Below are 22,993 nucleotides of genomic sequence, written 5' to 3' on the forward strand. Positions count from 1 at the left end.
GGTTGTCAAACATTTTACTCTTCTGACCCCTTTATAGGATGCCACAGCCCCCATGGTTGACATAGTGTATGGATTAAAATATTTTGCTTGTTTAGCGTGAATATTTTTGTTCACATATTTATGCAAATTAATTTTATAAGGAAATAGCTCTCCTCCTCCTTGTGCCCTGCCCTCCTTGCTTTCCTCTTTCTCTCCAGGACAGAAAAAGTTGAGGAGGAATCAGGGCCTCTAAGTCTCATGCCCTCCCTTGAATAATTCTTACAACCCCTGGGGGTCCCATCCCATGGTTTGAAAACTAGTGATGTAAGCCATTCTTCTTTTGGAAAGTGTGATTTCTGGGATGAGCCTGCAACTCTTTAGGTACTACCCGGACAAAGAAGCAGTGTTAGAAACAATGAGATAAACACAAAGATGATGAAAGAATCCTACAACACAACAAGCCAGAGATCACAAGAACCCTGGTTTATCACAAGCTACGAGTGAGAGATGTTTGCATGGGAGCAGTTGAACAAATTACAGGGACTCTGCTCTGCTGCTGGTTTATTTTGCCATCTGGCAACTTTCCATTTCTGGTTTGTTTCTTCCTAACAAACTTGAGATAGACTGCAGAATGATAGAATTTTTTTCTAATGTGTTATATGACTAATTGAACTACTATTAATAAGAGTTGGGGACTCATGGAACCCACTTCCTTTCTGTGATCCCTCTAAGACTGGAACATAGTCTTTGGAGAATTTGGATCATTTTGATCATTTGGGATCAATTTGCTGTACACCTGCTAAGATGTGAAGAGGAGTTGATTTTCTTTTATTAGCATCCCACATCTTCTCAAGGAAGTATTTATCTCCATGCCATATTTTATAGGAAGAAACTGGCAAAACCACCTCTGAGTATTCCTTGTCCAGGAAAACCCTATGAAATTCGTGGGATCGCTGTAAGTTGAGAGGCAACTTGAAGGTACACACAATGTCGATTTGAGATCAATTCACTTAGAAATTTGATGTCAATAAGCTCATCTCAATCATCAACAGTGCAGTTCTGATTTACAGACTTAATCCATCCATTCTTATTGACAGTGATTATAGCAAAAGGATCCTGACTTGGGTTACTTTGTTTCCTGTAAGTATCAGTAAATGAAGTACTGTATTCCTAAACTATTATTAACAGTGCAATAACACACACACACACACACACACACACACACACACACACTATATATATATATATATATATATATACACAGTGCAAATGACAATAACATTCTCAGAAGCAAGACTGCTGAGTTCACTGGGGCTTTCCCAAATAAAATGGCATTGCAGCTTCCAACAACAACTCTGTCCTGGTTTTTATATATAACAGTATTTGTTGACAGCTGGGTTTTCTACCTGCAGGTTTTTAGAATTCACTAGAAGTCTTGTTAATGAAATATTTTTTTGATACAAACCACTATGTGTATGAATATGTGTATTAGTACTTGGATGGGAGACCTCCTACAAATACTAGGTGCTGTAGGCTATATTTCAGAGGAAGGATCTGGCAAAACCACCTCTGACTATTTCTTGCCTAAGAAAACCCTGTGAAATTCATGGGGTTGCTATAAGTCGTCAGGTGATTTGAAGGCACATATTGTACACACATGTGTAAATGCATACTTATACCAAAGGGTAGTTGCACAGACAATAGAATGTTTGTGTTATCACCTTTTTAGAATCAGTCAGAAATTAAGAATAAAGACATATTTAGTTGAACAAAGTCTCCACCTAAACAGGATCTGTAAATCAAAAATAATTATTTCCAAAGTCACTGAGTACTTCCATTTAAACTATATTTATACATAATATTGAAAAAATCTAGTTAACTTTAAAATATGTAAGTTCTTGCCATTTAGGGTTCTGTGAAGCTGATCATCAAGAGGGTTGCAAATCATTGACTGTTTCTATTTTCAGAATTCCACATCCCTGAGTAATTTGCTTTAATTTCACCCAATCTAACCTATACTTCACACCATCACCATTCAGCTCTAATAGCTATGTTCTGTGCATAAGAAAAGCATATAAATGTCCACAATTACACTGCAAATGATTACAACTAGTTAGTGTTTTATGAAGCACTGTAGAACCAAAGTTACAAAGTATTTGAAAAATTCTTTCTTCCAGAAATGTCTGTCATAGAATTTTATTTTTCAGCTGTACCTTTAATTTGCTTAGATTTAAGTTGCTGACAGGTGTACTTACAGATTTTTAAATAACCCTCTTTCTTACAAAACATTTAACTTCTGTGTGATTGCACAGTTAGAATTCTCATTTTTCCACACATTTTGGCATGCAATCCTTCCTTCCTTAGATATTTATTGTCAAAGAAACAAAGCTAGTCTTCTGTTTTGGATGCCACAGTATTCTCTGTCATGATGTTTTATTCTTGGTGGTCTGTGCAGTCTCAGGAGTAGGTTCTATGGCTCTGTAGAACAATTTTGGGGACAGTCTATACTAGTGTTTCCTAAACTTTGATCCTCCAGATGTTTTGGACTTCAGCACCCAGAATTCCTGATCATGGCTCAACTGGCTAAGGCTTCTGGGAGTTGAAGTCCAAAACATCTGGAAAATCAAAGTTTGGGAAACACTGGTCTAGACTGTTACACTAGAGATATCTTCCTCTGAAGGGAAACTTTCAAGAAAATATAAACACATCAAGGAGTGGGGTAAGTATTCATTTAAAAACGGCACATTCCTTAAGTGATTTGAGAAAACCATGTTGCAGTATCCTACCCTAGTTTATAACGAGCTTTATATTATATAAAGAGGAGTCAAAATAAGAATGGGCAGAAATTCTGTTGGGAAGTATTTACAGCATTCTGGCCTTACTGAAACATCATCAACAACAGAATCAGTCTTGCAGAATATTGGGCAAGAGGAAACAAAAGTAACTAGAAGCTAATCCACACTCTAGAAATAAAGCAGCTTGACACCACTTTAATTTCATGGCTCCAACCTGTGAAATCCTGGGGATTGTAGTAGGTTAATCCGTTTGGTCTGTCAGAGAGCTCTGGTGATCCACCAAATTACAAATCCCATGATTCTGTAGAATCATGGCAGTTAAATTGGTGTCAAACTACTTTATTTCTGTACTGTGGATACACCCCAGGTTGGGGCTGCTTTTAGCCCTCATCTCTTCAGTACTTCCTTTCGCCCTTTTTTGTGTGTGTAGTGGAGCCTGTTCTACTTGGATTTTACTGAAGGTACGTCTGAGTTTCTAAAGCTTTTTGTGTAACACTTTTAGGATGTATATGATAGTGCAGTCCTTTAAATTTCAGTTTAATGAAACTTGCTTCCAGGTTAGTGTATTTCAGTGTATGTATATCACAGCATAGTCATATAGATCCAGCCATGATGATCACATCCCTTACCAGTCTCGGCAGGAATTTGGATCATCCAGAGCTGTTTATCCTTAGAGTTGCTTCTCCTTATTTTGCTGATTTTTCACAGGCCCATTCAAACTTTGGTAACTAGCTCTTGGTAAGTCTGGACTTAGTCTAAGTCATGCTTTAGTTTTGGAAATTATGTTTTATTATTATTTTACAGTTATGCAGTCACATGTCTGGACTAAAAGTGTCAAGGTTTTGACTTAAAGTCCAATTATACACTGAATCAGTGGGGTCTACATAAGTGTTGATTTACCATTCAGCAGTTGATTCATTGGGCCTATTCTAGTTGGGAGACTAGTAGTTTGATATAAAGCCTTAATTGTGTGTAATTTTATTAGTTAGATATCATACTGAGACTTAAAGTTTAGACAGACTTTGTCTCAGTTGTGATGATACTCAAAAAGTTTCAGTATTTAGAAATGGAGCTCATATCCTTAGAAACTCTGGATTTAGTTGTGAGCCTTGTCTAATTTTTGAACTGATCAGCAAAGTTCAGTTCAATTGCAACTCAACTGAACTCAGTTCAGATTAATTTCAATTTAAGTCATTAAAAAAATTATAAAGTACAGATGGCCCTCTGTATCCATGAATTCAACCATCCATGGATTGAAAATATTCAAAAATAATATAAATTCCAAAAGAAATCTGTGTTTTTGCCTTTTTATATAAGGGGCACCATTTCACTATGTCATTGTGTTTAATGGGACTTGAGCATCCATGGATATGGGTATCCACAGAGGGTCCTGGACCCAACCCCAGTGGATACTAAGGGCCCACTCTAACATTTGTTTTTATTCTTTAAGCTTTATGTATTTAACAATTTAAGTGCTGGAGAAATTTAACAAGGCCTCGGCCTAATTTTTTATGCAAAATTTGTGTGCAGGAGGAAATCAGAAGTTGGACTATTTAGCATGTCTCAGGCCTGGTACAGACTAGGGATGATTTTAAGGCTTGGGAGAGCAGAGCGTCTGCACGCTCCCGAGCCCTTCTGCGCCATCCAGGCGCCCTCATGGCTCACCCCCATCCACATGGGGGCCGCCACAATGACGTACGCACAGTGCAGCATCCAAACGTTGCTGCGCCGTGCATGCGTCACCAATGCACATGATGGTGGTAATGGTGCCCCGTGCGCGGCACAAAAAAACCACCAGGAGCAGGTTCTTTTTATGACTTCCGGAGGCCACACCGTTTGGTTGGCGTGGCCTCCGTGTGGGGGCATCCGCCCTTTCAAGGTGGTCTGTACAGCCCTTCAGTTTCCTGCATGAGCCTGCAACAGATCTTCTGTTCCACCTTAGTTTTATTTTATATTTCAGCTCTCTTAATAATAATAATAATAATAATAATAATAATAATTTTTATTTATATTTCCCACCTCCCTGCATATCGAGGTGGGATTACAACAATAGAAACAACATTATAAGATAAAAAAACTACAATTTCATATAAAATACACTCAATGAAACAGTAAAGCCGCTATCAATATAATACATAGATATAATAACATTATACTGGTTTTGCAGTGCCATTACAACAGAATTTTCTTCCCCATTCCTTCCCCCTGCAGCTCTGCATGCTGCTCCTAAATTGGATCCCAAGGGCAGACAGTGGACTGTTCTGCCAAAATTCCAGTATTGTATACTGGCTGGAAAAAACAGTGGTGGTAGAGCTTAGATGGCAAGATCTCTGTCTGTCTGTGTTTCACACATTTGCACACACAGAGGCACCAATCTTGTGTGGCTCAGCATAGTTCAGTAGGACCATATGTAGGTCTTCTCTAGGCCAAACCATATACCATCTGCTGACTTATGGGCTAAACAGACCGGCAATAGACACTGGCATCTGGGTGGAGTGGGGGCGTGGTGTCCCCTGCTACCTGCCCCAACTCCACCCCAATGCCGGTGTCACACTGCCCACCTGACCAGACAGCAGGCATCGTCACACTGTTTCTTTGGTGCAGCGTTTAGACGTGCTGTGCCAAAGAAACTCCTAAAAGCCACCGTGGTGGCAACAAGGGCAGCTTTTCACCACTTTAGTTAGGAGCAGCATTTTGCCAGCCCTTTTTGGGCTGGCAAATTGCTGGATTGAGGCTGTGGCTTGCGGTTGCTGCAGCCCCAACCGGCATTGAAAGGGGCTCCTTTAGGGCTTTCTGCACAGCCACTTAGATTATTACATGTGACTTTTAAGCCATATAGAAATTTGTCAGTGGGGAAACATTTCAGTGAGTTCGTAATCACACTAGTCCCTAGGTGTGAACTGTCACTACCAGGGCAATTGCAGTATTGGCAATCATGTGGTATCAGTGTCTCCCCCTGTCCCTCCTCTCTCTTGTTACTCTCAAGTAGTGCTATTATCTTTATTTAAAAAAAAACCAAACTCTTAAATCACAGTAGCAGAGCTCCAAAATTGTGCAAAAAAGTGGAAATAAATAAAAATAAAATAACTTCCCCCCAAAAGCATGCTGGATAGGGCATAGGACGGGAGGTGAAGTTAAGCGGGACTCAGGAAGAGTGTATGATGGTGGCTGCAGGCCCAGTCGTGGGATTATGAAAACATACAGTGGATCCTTGTTATACGCTGGGGTTTGGTTCCAAGATCCCCTGTGTATAACAAAATCCGTGTATGCTCAAGTCCCATTAAGTATAATGACATAGCAAAATGGTGTCCCTAATAAAAAATGGAACATCAAGGTAAATTTATACTTTTTTGGAACATTTTCAAACCGTGTATGCTTAAATCCGTGTATAAAAAATCCGTGTATAAGGAGGGCCGACTGTACAATAATGTCTATTACCCAAAGATACAATTCTGTTTTCATTTACAAACTTGATTGCAGTGAGAATGGGACTCATGTGGTAAAGCTCTTACTGAACAGCATGAAGTCCCTTGCTTGTCCATTCTCTGTTTCATAGGGAGCAGGCAGGATTGCAGAAGTGTCTGGCTACATCCCCATAGCCAGATGTAAAATGATTGCAGCAGCCCTGAGACCTCTGGAGTACCCTAGCGGATCTCAGCACTGATGTCATCTCTTGGTTTGGTTTCAGTGATCTTGCCTTATTCTCACAAAGCAGGGAATCGCTTGGGAGAGTGGGGGTTAGAGGCTGTTCAATAACCCCAGAGGGGAGTGGTGGGGAGGGAGGAAGGGAATACCAGTTCCTATAGCATCCTCCCCAAAGTACAGTACATACATGCATGCGTAAGAGAAATTTACATGTGTGTACATCCCTAGCAGGATGCCAACCAGAACTTAAGCTAAAGCAGGAGGACTTGAGCAATATCAAAAAGTACTGAAAAATTTAATGCTGAAAAACAGACATAAAGAGGTTGGAAAAGTTACACAAAGGGTTAAAATGGGGTCCGCTGTTTAAACTGCTTGGGAAAAAGACTAAACTCAGACTGAATGGGGGTGACTGAAATTGAGAAACAGTCAAGAAATGCAGCCCATTTTAAGGTATTGAAATATAAAAATCTAAGCCCAAATACATTTATTAAAAAGTTGTACTTACTAAGGTTGTTGCTAATTGCAGTGCTCCAGTGAAGAATCACTAGCAAAGTTAAGATGAAGAGAGAAGGCTCTTACTTGCAAAACAGAGCTTTCCAAAGGAAGATCTACCTCTCAGCTTCTCCCAAGACTTTTGACAGGGTTAGGGACAGGGCCCCCCTGTTGGGGTGATGCCATCATCCACTGGTCAGAGGTGAGGAGCCTACTTGTACAATACATCCACACATTGTTTTGAGAACATCTAACACTGTGTATATACTCTCTCAAGTTCCCTGGAAGCTCCGGCATCTGCATATGTCATCTAGCTATCATGTTCTGTACTACTGTATTTAGTTTTAAATGTTGGCATCATCTTCTGTCATTTTTCTGATACATGCATAGAGTCATTGGTATTGTGCTTGTACTGCTGTTATACTTGAGGAGCCAATGAACTTCAAGGGAGAACTTCATTTTTTGTCCTCTTGTCAGTGCAAGTGACTGGCACAAGACCAGTGAGCAAGGCTGTCTTCCTATTATAGTTTATAAGTTGGTTCTTCATTTGATTTTATAGTTTCTTATCAGGAGAAGCCTGATTTAAACCAAAACAGTTGTTTCTATTTTTGTGCATAGCTCAGATTTGTAGACTTCAAGTGTCTTAAGCCAGCATTAAAAATAATAATAATAATACAGTTTTCGCAGGGGGTCCATTCCGGACCCCCCACGCAAATGGAGGCTCGTGTATATTCAAGCCTCATAGGCTTGAATGGGGCACGCCCCTGTGCACACGCACCAATGGAGACAGCAGAGGTCGCCCCTCTGCAGGTAATTGAAGGTGCAGATCCCAGATCCGCGAGTTAGGAGGGGCGATTGTAGTCACAAGTTCATATTGCAGGTTTGGTTTTGGGGCTCAATTCAACAGTTTGCAGATGGGGTCTTTTTGTATATGCATCTGGATTGCTATCACCACATGATAGATTTGGGGTGCTTTTTTAGGGCATTGTCAGAATCATGCATTAGATTGATTTTAAGATCGGGTTGGTAGCTTGCAGCTTTTCAATATACCATTCAGCTTTTTCACTAGTTCATTGAAAACCTGCAGTTTGAACAGCAATTACTCTCCCCAAATGCACAGTAATAATGCTAGTGTGTCTCTAGTGTGTCTCTAGTTTACATACTACAGATGCCAGTATGACTCTAGTTTACGTAAGACTGTAATTTGGAAGTAGATGTCCTTTATTTAAAATGGCTGTTGATTTTTTGTGTATGTTGTATTTCAAGATTTATAAGTATTACAATTTTTTATTGGAAGAATCAATGATACCTTGTTTTATTCTTCTTTGTTTAAAAGATGCTTGTTGAACATTGCTAAGGAATAAATATCAAATATAATTATATTGCAGATTAATTTTTAATATCTGAATCAGTGATTTTTTCAGCTGTAGTATGCATCAAATAGAAAGAAGTTTGTTACTAATGGAAATAGAAAAGGTAAGTATTCATATTAGTATGCACTGAACGGTAAGGACAGGTGGAAGAGCAGATCTGTTAGTTGAATCTTAACAATAATTTATTCAATGTATGGTTAAAGGCAAATATCAAAAGTGAATTGTTGCAGATATTCTAGTTTTCTGCAGTACTTTTCTGCAGCAGATAAAACATAGGCAGTTTCACATTTAAGTCAAACTATTTTCCTGTGCTGTATCATAAAACTTTCAGTCCAATCAGCAACTGCATTTAAATACTGCAAATTGTAGCAGCAAAACAATAATTCTGCTGATTAGCCCCTTTCCATTTCTTGTAAGTGAACTGTTTATGCTGTTGAGTACCTTTTGAAAAAAGAAAAAGCCAAAACAGCCTTGATTAGTCAAGGAGTAATTGGATGACTTGATTTTAGCAAGAGAATGAATTGGTTGATGATAGCCTGTAACTAAGTGTAGTGGTTCTGTTCAGAGGAATACATAACATAGAGTCATCAGATCTTGACAGGTATAATATAAGCACTGGCAAAATCTCTGAATGTTTTGAAATAATTGTCATATGGACAGTGTAACATATTGCAGAAGAGTGTGTAGATTGTGGAAGACAACTTATAATATCAAGTGTGGATGAAATTTACCACGTTAAATGGGAAGAAACATGGTAGAAAACATGAAAACTTAAGGGGCCTATGCCTCTTCTACTTTATTGCAGGAATATCAAATGTGAGCCTTCATAAGGGAAAAGTATACTTGGTGAAAAGTGATCCTTAAGGCTGGGAAAAGGCCATTGAATGAGAATTGTTGAGGGAGCAAGTTGAAAACCTGGTAGTAGAAAGGAAATATCATTGTTGGATATTTGAAGCTATTTGAAAGCTTTCCTTCATATAGGTGACTCAAGTTTTGGGAAACGGGAGTAGAGAAAATAACATAGTTAATGAGATTTTTCTCTATGAGATGTTGAAAACCAAAGACCTAAAGCAGTGAACATAGAACTAGAAATGGTGTGAGGTCTAATGTGGGAAATGTGTGTTTCTTACAATTATTCATAAAGAGAATTCTTAAGGGGAAACAATTATGCAGGGTTGGCATTTCTGTAGTTCGAGCAAATGGGAACTGAGTTTAAAGATTCCAACCATTTCTTTGCATAATACTGGGAAGTTATACTTGGCATCTGGTTATCCATAGATGGTTATAAGATCTATTCTAGCATTCTTGTTTTTTCATATGGGAGATTGATTCTTTGATGTTTAAAATAGGGACTCTGGCCCGTTACACACAGGCCTTAAAGTACACCCCTAACCCTAATACAGACCCAGTCCGTACAAAATGGCGGTGCCCTATGTAGACAGTGCCGCCATTACAGCATCATGAGCGCGCCGCCTCTATATGGGGCGGGGCGGCCATGACGTCATCACACATAGTGCGCCCTTTCCATGGCCGCAGAAGGAGCTCCGAAACGGAGCTCCTTTTGCTGTTTGCATCGCTGGGCGCAGCCTTTACATGGCTGCGCCAGCAACACAGAGGAGAAAGGGGCCAAGCGGCCCCTTTCTCCTCCTCCCCGCCATCGCCAGGTGTCCTTGGGGCTTGAAGCCCCAAGGACACCCCTTTCCAGGCCGCAGGGAAGTGGCCTGAAAAGCGGTGTATCGGGGCCTCGGAGGCTGACGTTCTGGCAGCTGAGGCCCCGATACACTGGGGAAAGGAGCGGGTGCAGGCCGCCCCAAACGGGCGGTCTGTAACCCGCCTCTGTTGTCTTTTTGCTTTGCATCTAAACCAGAGTAAAACCCATGTGTCTTCTGTTCCACTGGCCTAACAAATACAGTGCAACGTCATCATTCTTGACTGAAGACTGTTGATCTAAAGGTCTCTTTGAAGAAAGATAAACACTATGTAGAATGTATTCAGCACTAGTTTTTGTTGGTCCTACCATTAAGCAGAATTTTAAAATTACCATTTGGGACTTGAGGCACAAGTAGGTCTTCACTATCTCTGCTAATTAGGGTGTTTATTGAATATCTGTATTCTGCAAAAGCCCTAAATAGAGGACAGCTACAAGGGGCCTATTCTTTTCTTGTTAACATTTTGTAATATGCTGTCCCCTTGTCCTCCCAGCATAGACCTATAAAATCAGTGCCATATCTTGGGGTTACCTATAAGATGACAGGAGCAACCTTGTGCACTGCATTTTTTAAATAACATGGCAGTTTTAATCACATTGTACACACAGTGGAATTCCTTGCTGTTTCTAGTTACTTATTTCCACATAGCTGTCTCATTCTGGGTCTCTCAGTGGGATGAAGCCTCATTACTAGGAGAACTAAAGGCAGTAACTGGTGGTAATGAACTGCTTATCATGCGATCTCTTATGAACAGGTCAATGAAGATAATATGAAGATACTGTGATAATATGACTGCTTAAGGTGAAATGACTCCATATCCCAGGGAAAGCTTAGCTGTGTTCCTTCTGAGGCTTGAAGCTATTGAGTTCACAGACAGGAAGTTTTTGTCTGGAAATCTGTAGAGGATGAAATTTAGAGCCTGTTCCCATTATATTTTAGAAATCAGATAGTGTGTGTATATGTGTCATCAAGTCGCCCGTCAATTTATGGCATCCCTATGAATTTCATAGGGTTTTCTGATTACCAGTACCTAGAATTAAGATCTTTAGGTTTAGAGAGATATACAGCCAAGGAGACCATGTCATCTCTGGATTAAAGTATTTCTAGTCAAATGTGAACATTCCAAGTCTACATTTTATGTGCTTGAATCACAATCATCTTAGATATTATATTCAGGAAAGATCCTCTTTTTCTCTTTGTTGTGTAAAACTCAAACCACTAGAGTGATTTTCTAGAACTCTTACAAATCTTCGGGAATGTTCCATGTTTTCTACCTTTGGAGAGATGGCCAGATGATTAGGCTGCTCTCTGTGTGCGCACGCTCACACATGCACACCTTTGGGGTACCTGTTAACTTATTGCAACTCCATGAATTTCATAGGTTTTTCCTTGGAAAGGAATGTTCAGAAGTGGTTTGCCAGTTTCTTTCTATGAAATATAGCCAATAGCACCTGGTATTCCTTGGCAGTCTCCCAACCAAGTACTAACCAGAGCTGACCCTGATTAGCTTCCAAGATTAGACAGGATCTGGTGCTTTTAAAAGTATTTAGGGCTCCTTGTAGTTGAAAAATTATCTATATTCACCACTTAACAGGCTTAATATAGTCTGATCCCCCAGACTTGCACTTCAGAATGGATATTCCTCTACTTTGTCCTGCAGTAAAACTTCCAGCTCAGGATTATTTCCTACAGTCAGTCACAGTCATATGCAGATATGAAGAAGCAGATGGTTACAGCTATCTTTTCACTTCTACGGTCTTTTACCCGCAAGATCCCAAGTTTGTGGGTAACCTTGGGGCCATGTCCAAGGCTGTGTTCAGAAAGATCTAAACACCTGTATCCCTCTATCCTTTATATTTGGCACTAGTTATACCCATTCAGAATTAGTTTTGTTGATCACTAAATGGGCTGGGAAAGAAAATAAGGGAACATTTTCTTTACTGACAACTGCTGATGAGTTTATTCTTGATTCCCAACTGAAGACTGATGTTGTGCAAATTTCCAGCTGGTTCACACACAGTATTCTTGGATAATATCTGCTAGAATTTTTTGAGCTGAATGCATGCATTCAGATCATTTACCTCCTCCCAAATATAGCTAGATGTCTCATCACAGCGTTTCCTCTTGCAAACTGTAAAGTATTGAGTTCATCTGTTGCAGAATATTGCCTCAGTTTGCCCCACTCCTTATCTTCTTAGATTTCCATCCCTATCTCTGATTCAAATTTGGCTGTAAAAAGTATTTTTGTAGGATGTCACTCCTTCATAATTAAGCCACTTTCCTCATTAATTCATTGCAAAGAGTGAAAAATTACCACAGCAAAAGTAACATGGGGAGGCAAGATTATGGGATGACAATGATTTACTTGTGCTGAAAACAAAAGATACAGATGAAATTACTGTATAATGATTTCTAGATACATTGGTACAATGCGTTCACCAGCACATTTCTCTGACAGGATAGTCAGTAGGAGAGAAACAACCCAAACTTTCCATTCAAAGTTATAGTAGAATCTTGATCCTTTTTTACCTCTTTTATAGGATATGAGCTTGATAAATCCTGAACCAAATATTTCTAGTTTTCAGTGGGAAAGGGATTGTGAAGAGTTAAGCCTGGATGTTTTCCAGATAGAAATAGAATCTAATGTTCCAAGAGTAAGACTTTTTGAGTTATCTCCACATCAAATATTGAAAACTTATGTCTGTGTTCAGGTCTGTGGTGCCATAGTGCTATATTTTGTGCTAATGTGATGGTGCACCAGGGATTTTATGTATCTATTTTATATGCTGCCTTGCAAGGGGCATACATCTGAAAAGACACCATTAATACTGTCAGTATATAAATAAGTTATCTATCTATGGGTGTGTCAATTACATTGTGCGGGTGTTCAACAGTATAGAAGCAAAACACCTTCCTGTTCTCTTTTATGTCTTTGCACTTTGCCATTGATCAAAGCTCAAAAGTTGAAAGGAATTAAAAGTGTTTAAATTATTGTTGTTGTTGTTGTTGTTATTATTATTATTATTATTATCTTATATCCTGACTTTCTCCCAATACAGGGACTCAAAACTTGCCAAGAAAGGGATGAACAACAAGGCGATGAACAACAAGTATAAAACAATGCAATTTAAAAACAATACAATATTAAAATATATAAATATAAAAATTAAAAAACAATTAAACAATTTAAAGAATTTAAACAGTTATAAATTGAAATATAACATGTTAAAATACAAACCATTAAATTTTTTATAGCCCAGCATTGAAAACCCAGTCCTCCTCAGCTTAAAAGGCCTGACTGCACAGGAATGTCTTTACCTGGTATCGGATGGATAGTAAGGATGGTGCAATCCTGGCCTCTCTAGGGAGGGAGTTCCAAAGCTTTAGAGCTGCCACAGAGAAGGCCCTCTTGTTCCCACCAAACGCACCTGAGAGGGTGACAGGAGAGAGAGAAAGGCCTCTCCAGGTGATCTCAATAATCTGGGGGCTCATAAAGGGACATACAGTCTTTCAAATAGCTTGGACACAAGCCGTATATGTCGGAGCAGTTAAATATGTCAGAAGCAGAAAAAGTGATGCAAGAAATTTCACTGCTGGATGACAAAACTAGAAAAGGAGTATAAAGGAGGACACTAAGACTTCAGAGAAGTTAAATGAAAAAAAAATGCTTCAATCCTTTTATAGCACTTTAGTAGTACTACAGTCGGCCCTCTTTATAGGCGGGCTTGCCCTCTGCAGCTTTGAGTTTACACAGAAGGCAAGCCCCGGCAGAAATAATGGGGCTTGAGCATACGCTCTTTCTCCCATACATTGTGTGTGGGGGGGGGGGGTCTGAAGGATATCCCACATATGGGGAGGGTGGACTGTATTATGTTATGGAGCTCATCTTTAGTTTATTAAATGCTATGTCCTGAAATCCTATGCAGAGATTCCAATTTTCCCTGGCAGAGAAGCCAAGACCATTCTTCCCTTGGCTTATGTGATTATGTCATCAGCAGTGCTTATCCACCTGCACTGAATATACTGGATTGACTTAACTTGAGGCGTTTTCATGATGCTTTTCAGAAACTACTTGAAAGTGTTCAATGGGGTCATTTAGAATTTGGGGAGCCAGTGTCATCAGTATGCTGATGACATTCAACTCCTTTCAGTTTAAGCAGATGTGGCACTTGATATGCTCAACTAGTGTCAGACTAGTAGTGGACTGGCTGAAAATCAGTAAACAGGTTGAGTTCAAAAGTTTAGTACTCATCTGAGTCTGTATTGGCCCATCTGAGTATGTGTTGGAGTGCATCACACTCAAACTGAAGGGGCAGATGCCTAATTTGGAGTTATCCCAGGATACTTCACTGGACGCTCAGATGACATCTATGGGGTGGAGTGCCATCTACCAGCTTTGATTGGGGGGCAAGCTGTGGCCTATTCGAATGGTTATAGCCTGGCATCACCATTCGAATTGTTAACTTTGAAGTGTGGCCCACTGCAGATGTAACATTTGCCAAAATTTTGAAGCCATGGGGAGAAAAACATTTATCTAGAAAGTTGAATTAGCACTGTTTGCTGATTGCTTGGTTACTTTAAAAACATAAAGTTGTATAATTTTATTTGTATACAGTTTTCATGTTTGGAATATTAAAAGTAAAAGTAAATGTTTATATTTTATTACAAATGGAGCTGCAAGGTTCTGAAATACAAAGAATACCTGAACTATAAGAAAAATCTTTGGTTTTTTCTCAGAAAAGCAATAAAAGGTAGAAAGCAATAAAAATAGAAGCAACCATCAATGTTGGTAAAACAGAGGAAATTGTTTTGTTTTGTCCACTTCTCCACAGTGTCAAGCAGACATAAAGCACTCATTCCCATAAAAAGAACTGAGGAATGGAAACCAGGAACAGGAATTGCAATGCTCTGATACTATTATACTGATAAAAGTCTTCCTGTTGCAGATTTTAGAAATCATTTTGGGGCAATAAATACATGAACACCTTGTGTTAAACATTTTATTAATCCTTCTAAAATAATATACAGTGGAACCTCGCCATATGCGGGGGATCCGTTCCGGATCCCACCGCGTATGGCGATTTCCGCCTATGCTCGAGCCCCATTGTAAACAATGGGGCTCGTGCACGGTGGCGCAGCGGCGCACGAGGCGCAACGGGTGCGTGCGCCCATTCAATTGAATGGGACGGGACGCTCCACCCCGCGCACGCCGGTGGCTTTGAGCGCCTATGCCACCTATAAAAAGACCACGTATGCGGAGGCTCCACTGTATTCTATAATCAATTTTCCAGGATTTCTTTTTGCTATTTTCATTTCCCCCCAAAAATAAAGGATTTGAAAGAAATAATTCTGAAAAAACATTGTATTTCTTTCTTTATTTTTTCTGATGGGGAGTGGTGGTGGTTGGCCTTCCCATGTCTATGTCCCACTGATTTTAGTGGATAGCGGTGTAGCCTATATTTTAGAGGAAGGAGCTTGAAAACCACCTTTGAGTCTTCCTTGCCTATGAAAACTGTGTGAAATTCATGGGGTTGCCATACGTTGACAGGTGACATGAAGGCATAAACACACACAGAGAGAAAGGGCACAATCTTGATAAATGTAACGTACCGTAATTCTGTAAGACATTAGAAAATGTGGCTTATGAGGCAAACAGCTGTGTAGGCATTAAAGTGCCTCTTTTGTTCTGTGGGGGCAGTTAACCCCTCGAAGACACTTGTACTGCAGCTGTGTGCACCACACATGTGCACTCTGTTGCAAAATGTGAAAAAGACATCTTATTGTCTGAAGCAGCAATTATTGTTTTGTGCCATTATTAGTTTATTAGTTTATTTGGAGTATTTATACCGCACTCTTCAGCCAAAAGGCTCTCAGATCAGTTTACAATTGTTAATTAGACATTTCCCTGTCCTCTGGTTTATAATCTACAATCAATGGGGAAGGAAAATAAGTCCAAGTTGTGTGATTGTATGGGTTAACTGGGGTCCAAAACCCACTGCAGAAATAATCCATCTTGAAACCATTTTAACTGCCCTGGCTCAGTGCTAGGGAATCCTGGGAATTGTAGTTTGTTGTGGCACAAGAGCACTCTGACAGAGAAGGCTTAAATGTTTCACAAAACTACATTTCCCAGAATTCCCTAGCACTGAGCCAGGGCAGTTGAAGCGGTCTCAAACTGGATTATTTCTGCAGTGTGTTTTGGACCTAGGTTATGCTGAACATACACTTTTGTGTGAATACCACCAGTGATGAATTGAAAGACCTAATCATATACATACTGTATTTTCTGGCGTATAAGACTACTTTTTAACCCAGGAAAATTTTCTCAAAAGTCGGGGGTCGTCTTATACGCCGGGTGTCATCTTATAGGGCTGAAACTTCCGAGCCGGACTGGAGAATCTGTGGTCACTGCATATGGTGGGGGGAGCTCAAAAACGGCCGTGGCCACATACTCTCCATATGTGGTGACCATATGAAAGCAGCAAGGGCGGTGCTGTACAAGTACGGTAGAAGAAAATCTTGGAGACAAGGAGGGCTGGGCAGTCAGGGAGAGCTGACCAATCCAAGCAGGCTTTGTATACAACAAGTTTTCCTGCTAAGTACCTGCATGTCATAAGCATTTGAATTAAAATTACCATGTTGAAATGAAACCTGATTTTGTTAAATGTTTATTTGGTGTGCATTGGATGAGGGGTAGTCTTATATGGCAAGTATATCCCAAACTCTATAGTTTAACTGGAAAAGTTGGGGGTCGTCTTATATGCCCAGTCATCTTATATGCCAGAAAATACAGTAATTCTCCTTCTTAAAGATTGATCAGTAAGACTGAAAAATTTGAAGAGCAAGCCACTAAGACTCCCTGGCTGGAAGTCAAGATGTCCTGTAAGCAACCAAATTATCATGGTTAAACAGCCTTTTTAAACCACCTCTGCTTTTATGGAGTCTTTTCAAGAGTTTATCCCTTCTTCCTACAGGTCAAGTGCTGCCTGCATAAGTTTTTTCATGCTTTGATACGTTACTTCTTGGACACCCTTTTGAAAAGGGCAACTGTCTGGTCACCACTATTTCAACTTACCCCCATGATTATCTTTGCTGCACCAAATTGCTAGACATGCTGGCACATTGCTGGACAGTGTAGATCAGTGATGGCGAACATTTTTGGTTCACCGTGCCCGGGGCGGAGCTTCCACCCTCTGGGGGTGGGTCTTTCCCTGCACCCTTTCCCAGCCTCCAGCTGTCTGAGAGACAGCTAGAAGGGGGGGGGGAATTGGGAGAGGGGGTGACAGGCGTGCACCTGCTCCTCCTGCCCTTCCTTGGCCTCCAGCTGTCTCCTGGGGACCAGTAAGGGCCCGTGAGGGGCAGGAGCAACAGGTGTGCGGCCCCTGTCCTTTCTGAAGGGCTTTGCCAGACTTAAGGTGTCCTCCGAAGGACACCTCAGGTCTAACAAAGCCCTGTGGGGAGGAGGCGGCGTACGCCCACCCTCTCCTCCTCAGTCCCTTCCTCCAGCCGAATGGGTTCCAAGGGGCCTGTTCGGCTGAAGGGAAAGGAAGCTGAAGGGAAGGGGCTTGGGCATCCGTCCCAGGCCCTTCCCTTCGGCCCCTTTCTTCGGCCAAACGGGCTCCAAGGGGCCCGTTCGGCCGAAGGGAAGGGAAGCCAAAGGAAGGGGCTTGGGCACGCCGCCATCCTGGGCTCCTCCACTGCCTTTGCAGCCCCAGATCTTTCTCTCCGGAGGGAGGTCTGGGGCTGCAAGGGCCGCGATGGAGCCCAGGACCCAGCACGCCGGCACTGCTCCTCCTCAGGGACCTTTCCCTGCCGCCAGCTGTCTTTCTGGAGACGGAGGCTGAGAAAGGTCTCTGGGGAGGAGCAACTGGCATGCGCCGGTCGCTCTGCCTCCCCCCAACCCTTTCCCAGCCTCCAGTTGTCTCCAATAGGCAACCGAAGGCTGGGAGAAGAAGCCATGCACGCGCGCCTCTGGCTCCTTCTCTCCAGTGCCATTTTCTGCCTTCCCGCTGTCTCCTAGAGACAGTGGGAGGTCCGAAAATGGCAGGGAGAAGGAGGAATAGCCTATTTCTCCTTTCCCTGGTACCCATGCCTGGCGAAACGGCCCGGAGTGTCACTTCCGGCACGCGTGGCATAGGTTTCCATCACGGGTGTATATTATGCTGTCTAGCTTACTTTCAGTCAGTTAGAAGTGGGCTTGTGTGGATTGCCCTGGAGTTGATAGGTCCTCATGGCTTTTATTATAAACAGCAACTGCTAGTCTAGGAGTCAGGCTTCATGAGTACGCAATGGTTGAAATATATTGGGAGGTATGAATTAGAATTCTTTAACTCATAATTAAATGTTTACATGTAAACCTCAGAGGATGGCAAGAGAAAATCCCTCTGAACAAATTCTGCCAAGAAAGCTCCATGACAGGGTGACCTTAGAGTGGCCTTAAATCAGAAATTATTTAAAGGTACACAAGAACAACGGCAGCAACAACAAGCATAGGAATGGGAAAGGAAAGCAAGTAAAATACAAATGTTTAAAGCAGGGGAAAATATGGCAAAGGTGGAATGAAGGTTGCCGGTATAGAAGTAAATGAGAAGTTGTGGTGATAAAAGTAGAAAAGGAAAACTAGATTTAAGCAAAAGAAAGCAAGAGTACATGAAATAGGATTTGGGGTGTGGTTTAACATTTTTTTGATCTTACTCAGTGTCCCATCATGTTAAACAGCATTTGTTGTTGTTGCGTGCTTTCAAGTTGTTTTATGGTGACCCTAAGGCACATCTTTCAGGGAGTTTTCTGGAGCTGAGAGTGTGTGACTTGCACAAGGTCACCCAGCAGGTTTCCATGCTGAGCAGGGAATCGAACCCTGGTCTCCAGAATCGTAGTCCAGTACTCAAACCACTACACCACAGTGGCTCTCTCAATGGCATTTAATCATAAGAAAATAAGGTTCTAATCTATAGTAGGTTAATAGATTGGGGAATCTGTGGCCCTCAAAAGGTTGGATTCAAATCCCATAATCCACTCCACTCACCCAAATAACTGATCCAATCTGTGAAGTAGATAATCGCAGCCTATACCAATACTTTACACAGCTGATGGCATGAATTTATGAAATTACTTAAGTGTGCACAACCCACATCCCTCCCATGTTTCTGGTGTACAGTAAAAGTCATGTGTATAGCCACTCTGGCTACTTTTAATTTCATTTTTAAACTGTTTTAAAATTTCAAATACAATTAAAAACAAACAAAACCATTTAAAAGTTTTTACCTATTATACATTGCCCTGCTTGATTGAAAGGTTTTTGCTTTTTTAATAACAAACAAGAACAACATACAAACAGAATACAAGACAGGAATTAAAAAAATACACAGAAACAAAAGTAAAACATATTTCATGGTCAAGGTAGTGCTTAGAGACCTGTTATTAGTTCTCTGTAGTATTAATGGTAATGACTTTTGGTTCTACTTTCCCCCTCTTTAAATGGATGGGTTGGAAGGTGATAAATAGCTGTCTTAAATAAATAAATAAATCATCTCTGAATAGCATGGCCTCTGATGAGAGGTGATGAAGGTGCAATACAGTGATCTGGCAGACCACAGATTTTCTGTGTCTAAAATGGGATTGGAGGGACACAAAAAGTGTTCAAGATCAGAACTGATCAGAATTTCAAATGTGCATGAAAAAGAGTTAGTGGCCAATGGAAGGAATGGATGAAGAATGAAAATTTGTTAGAAATAATCTGCAAAAAAAGTAATACAGTTGGCCCCCTTATACATGGATTTGCCATCCGTGAATTTGAGCATCCGCGGATGACAAGCCCATATTGTCCCCAGTGATAGCGCACACAGCTGTACCACCATTGGGGACAAACGTCCCTCCCCTCTACTTTCTTCCTTCCTTTCTTCCCTCCTCCCTTCTCGCCCTTCTTTTTTCCTTCCCTCCCTCCCTTGTTCCTTCCCCTCTTCCCCTCGCCTTCTCTCCTTCCCTGCTCCTTCCAAGGCTTCTGCCCTGACTTGGCTGTGGGGGTAGAGTCTGCTGGAACCAGAGACGGGGACGGGGCTGGGATCAGGGCTGAGGCCTGAGTCTCAGAGCCCCGTTCCCAGGCCTAGCAGCCAGCATGGATCCTCTGGGCTCCAAAACTCAAGCCTCGGCCCTGGTGCTGGCTCCCGCTGGCCAACGAGGGTCCAAGGGAGCTGGGGCTAGGGTTGGGTTTTGGAGCTCTGTCCCCAGGCCCAGCAGTTGGGACAAAGCCTCTGGGCCCCAAAATGGGACTTGAGCATCCGCGGATTTTGGTATGCCTGGGTATGTGTGTCCCGAACGAATCCCCTGCGTATACCGAGGGCCTACTGTACATGTTGTTTGTCAGGCAGGAATGGATTAGAGAGAGAGAGAAAGAGAGAGAGAGAAAGGAAGTGTTTATTCCAGTAGTTAGCTTCAGATTGTCATCAGGGGAGAGAAAATGTCAAAAACATAATGGGTTCCAGTTGGACATCATTTTGCTAAAAATACCTAAAGACTTGAAAGTATTCAAGTGACTGTCCTAATGTCACCCAATGAGATTTATGTCTTAGCTGAGACCAGAACACATTACTCCTTAGTCTCAGTCCATTACTCTCTAACAACTACACCACTGGTGGAAAGTTAGATAACTAGCGATAACATACTAACCTTTTTGACAGCACAAAAATGTTATTATTGATACCAGTAATATGTTTAAGGCATTACTCCTGAAGATAGTAGGGTCTGTTTTAAAGAGTGAGTGAAATTTATTTCACAAATTTTAGTCTGCTATTAAGAAATATTTGTTTTCATGATTTTCTTTATCGATAACTCTAGAGTATCCCAGTTGAATTATGTTGCCGCATTATGTCTTCAGAGGGGCATAAAGTCAGTACACATGCTTCAGTAATATCTGGTTGTTTACCCTTATGTTTCTAGTTGGCAATTTGAAATTATGGCTTCAGCTGCACTTTAAATATGTGATAATAGCATGTGTTTCTAATAAGGGCCAGCACCATTTTGTTGAGATAGTGTGAATGGTTGTCACTCATATATGACAAATGCACCTTCATCTGCTTCTTTGATGGCCCCCTAAAAACCATACCCTCAAATCAGACCGATGAAATTAGCTGCTGTGTAAATTGTGTGTCTGAGTGGTTCATTATCTAATCACCGTCAGAACCATAGTGATAAAGTAGTTTGAAGCAGAGAAGAGGTCTGCCAGATGATTTCAGGCCTATCTCCCCCCCCCCCCTTTTTTTTTTTTTTTTTTGTAAATCTGGTTTCCCTTGGAAACCCATTACTATAGTATAGAAACTTCAGCATTCTTTGACATAAACTTCATTTTAATTTTAATGTTTGCTGAATCTAATGAGTGGTTTAAAATGTCCTGTATTATTCTGAACCATTATTTCCATTAAGTGGTATATAAAGATATTTTTATTTGGCCACTTCTGACAGATTTCAGATTTAGAAAAAGCACTTAAATGCTTCTAATTAAGCTTTGCTTTGCCCTTGTGCTTATGGCCAATAGATTATGTTTCATTTGCTTTTTATCTCTATTACGGCATCTTTTGTGATCTTAGATACTTCAGGTAATGTATATTTCTTTCAACTGAAGATTCTGCCTAACATGTGGATTTTGCTCCCCCCAAAGGATCATTTGATGATGATGATATCACACACATTGAAGGAAGTGTTGAACCAGTTCGCGACATTGAAATAATACATGAAGAACTTAGGCTAAAAGATGAGGAAATGATCATGCCTATTATAGACAAACTAGAAAAAGTGGCTGTACGAGGAGGTGACAAGAAATTAAAACCTGAATATGTAAGTAAGAATACCTTCAATTTTTAAAAACATTGATCCAGCCTAGACTTGATTTTAAACAGGAGCAACTATTTATTAGCAGTAGTTTTTACTGCCACTGTGAAAATCTAGCTAGTCTCACCTCAACTTTTTATCCTATATTTATTGCATTAGTATGTACTGCATTGCAGTGAATTAGCTATTCCATTTTAGTTGCTTATTTAAGGGTGATCGCATAAAATAGATTGCTGTTAAAAATGACGTGATATACAAGTTTAGCAGGCGAAGTGCCAACAAATGTGGTTAACTAGGCAGCGTGTAGGATCTGCTTATCTATATATCTTTCCAGAAATTAAAATATTTAAAAGTCACACAAAATCAGTACCCAAACTTCAGTAGTACAGTGTATTGGATTGTTTACCATTATGTTTCAAGGGGGAGGGAGGTGCAGGAGTGCAGTGTGGGATGTGGGAGGAAATTGCCTTGTAGAAGCATCTTTATGTTCATGTTTCTCTTAATACAACTGAGTATATGTATTTTTTCTGATTTGATGGACATGTATACATGTGTATACTGTTTAGTTTTTTTTTTAAAGCCTTTGATGAGAACAACTAGGCCTCTGCTTGGAAATATTTCACTTTGGACACTGACAGCAGTACACTAAAGGCATGTAAAAAACAATAGTGATCCTTTCAAAATGTAGGTAAAATTGAATTTTCTGGCCTTTCTTTCCTTACTATGGAAAATCTTTACTTTGATTTACCATTATCTCTAACGTTAGTTACTAGAAGTGCACATAAATCAGTTTGGAACATAGTTTATTCTGCTTTATTTGGTACTACATGGGCTGTGCTTGCACTGGAGAAATAATGTAGTTTTACACCAGACTAACTGCCATGGCTTCATCCTATGGAATTCTGGGATCTGTAGTTTTGTGTGTAGAATTTGTGTGTGAAACTGTGTGAATGAACATATCCGAGGTAGAGAGAGTTAGAAAAAGCATTGTTGAGTGTGTATAAGAGAGAATTAGTGTGTCTGAGAAAGTCACACACTGAAGTAGGTAGCAACGGTGTCTGAGAAAATTAATGCATATGTTACTGTGTGTGAGAGAGAGAGTCTCACAATATGTGTGTGAGATAGCAATAGCATGTGAGAGAGTTTGAGAATGTGTGTGAATCAGTGAGGGAGTGAG

At 40.7% G+C, this 22,993-nt stretch overlaps 1 protein-coding gene across 2 annotated transcripts in view; it reads left to right on the top strand.

The window, feature by feature from the left end:
- Positions 1–22,993, top strand: part of OLA1 (Obg like ATPase 1) — a 114,786-nt gene that overhangs the window by 40,065 nt on the left and 51,728 nt on the right. For both annotated transcript variants that reach the window (XM_089519726.1, XM_089519725.1), the window contains exon 5: positions 21,647–21,822. In XM_089519726.1, coding sequence (XP_089375852.1) covers positions 21,647–21,822 — 176 coding nt within the window. The remainder of the gene's footprint in view (positions 1–21,646; positions 21,823–22,993) is intronic.

This window comes from Sceloporus occidentalis, unplaced genomic scaffold, assembly GCF_023333645.1.
Source record: "Sceloporus occidentalis isolate IW3139 unplaced genomic scaffold, rSceOcc1.0.p SCAF_4, whole genome shotgun sequence".
NCBI lineage: Eukaryota > Metazoa > Chordata > Lepidosauria > Squamata > Phrynosomatidae > Sceloporus > Sceloporus occidentalis.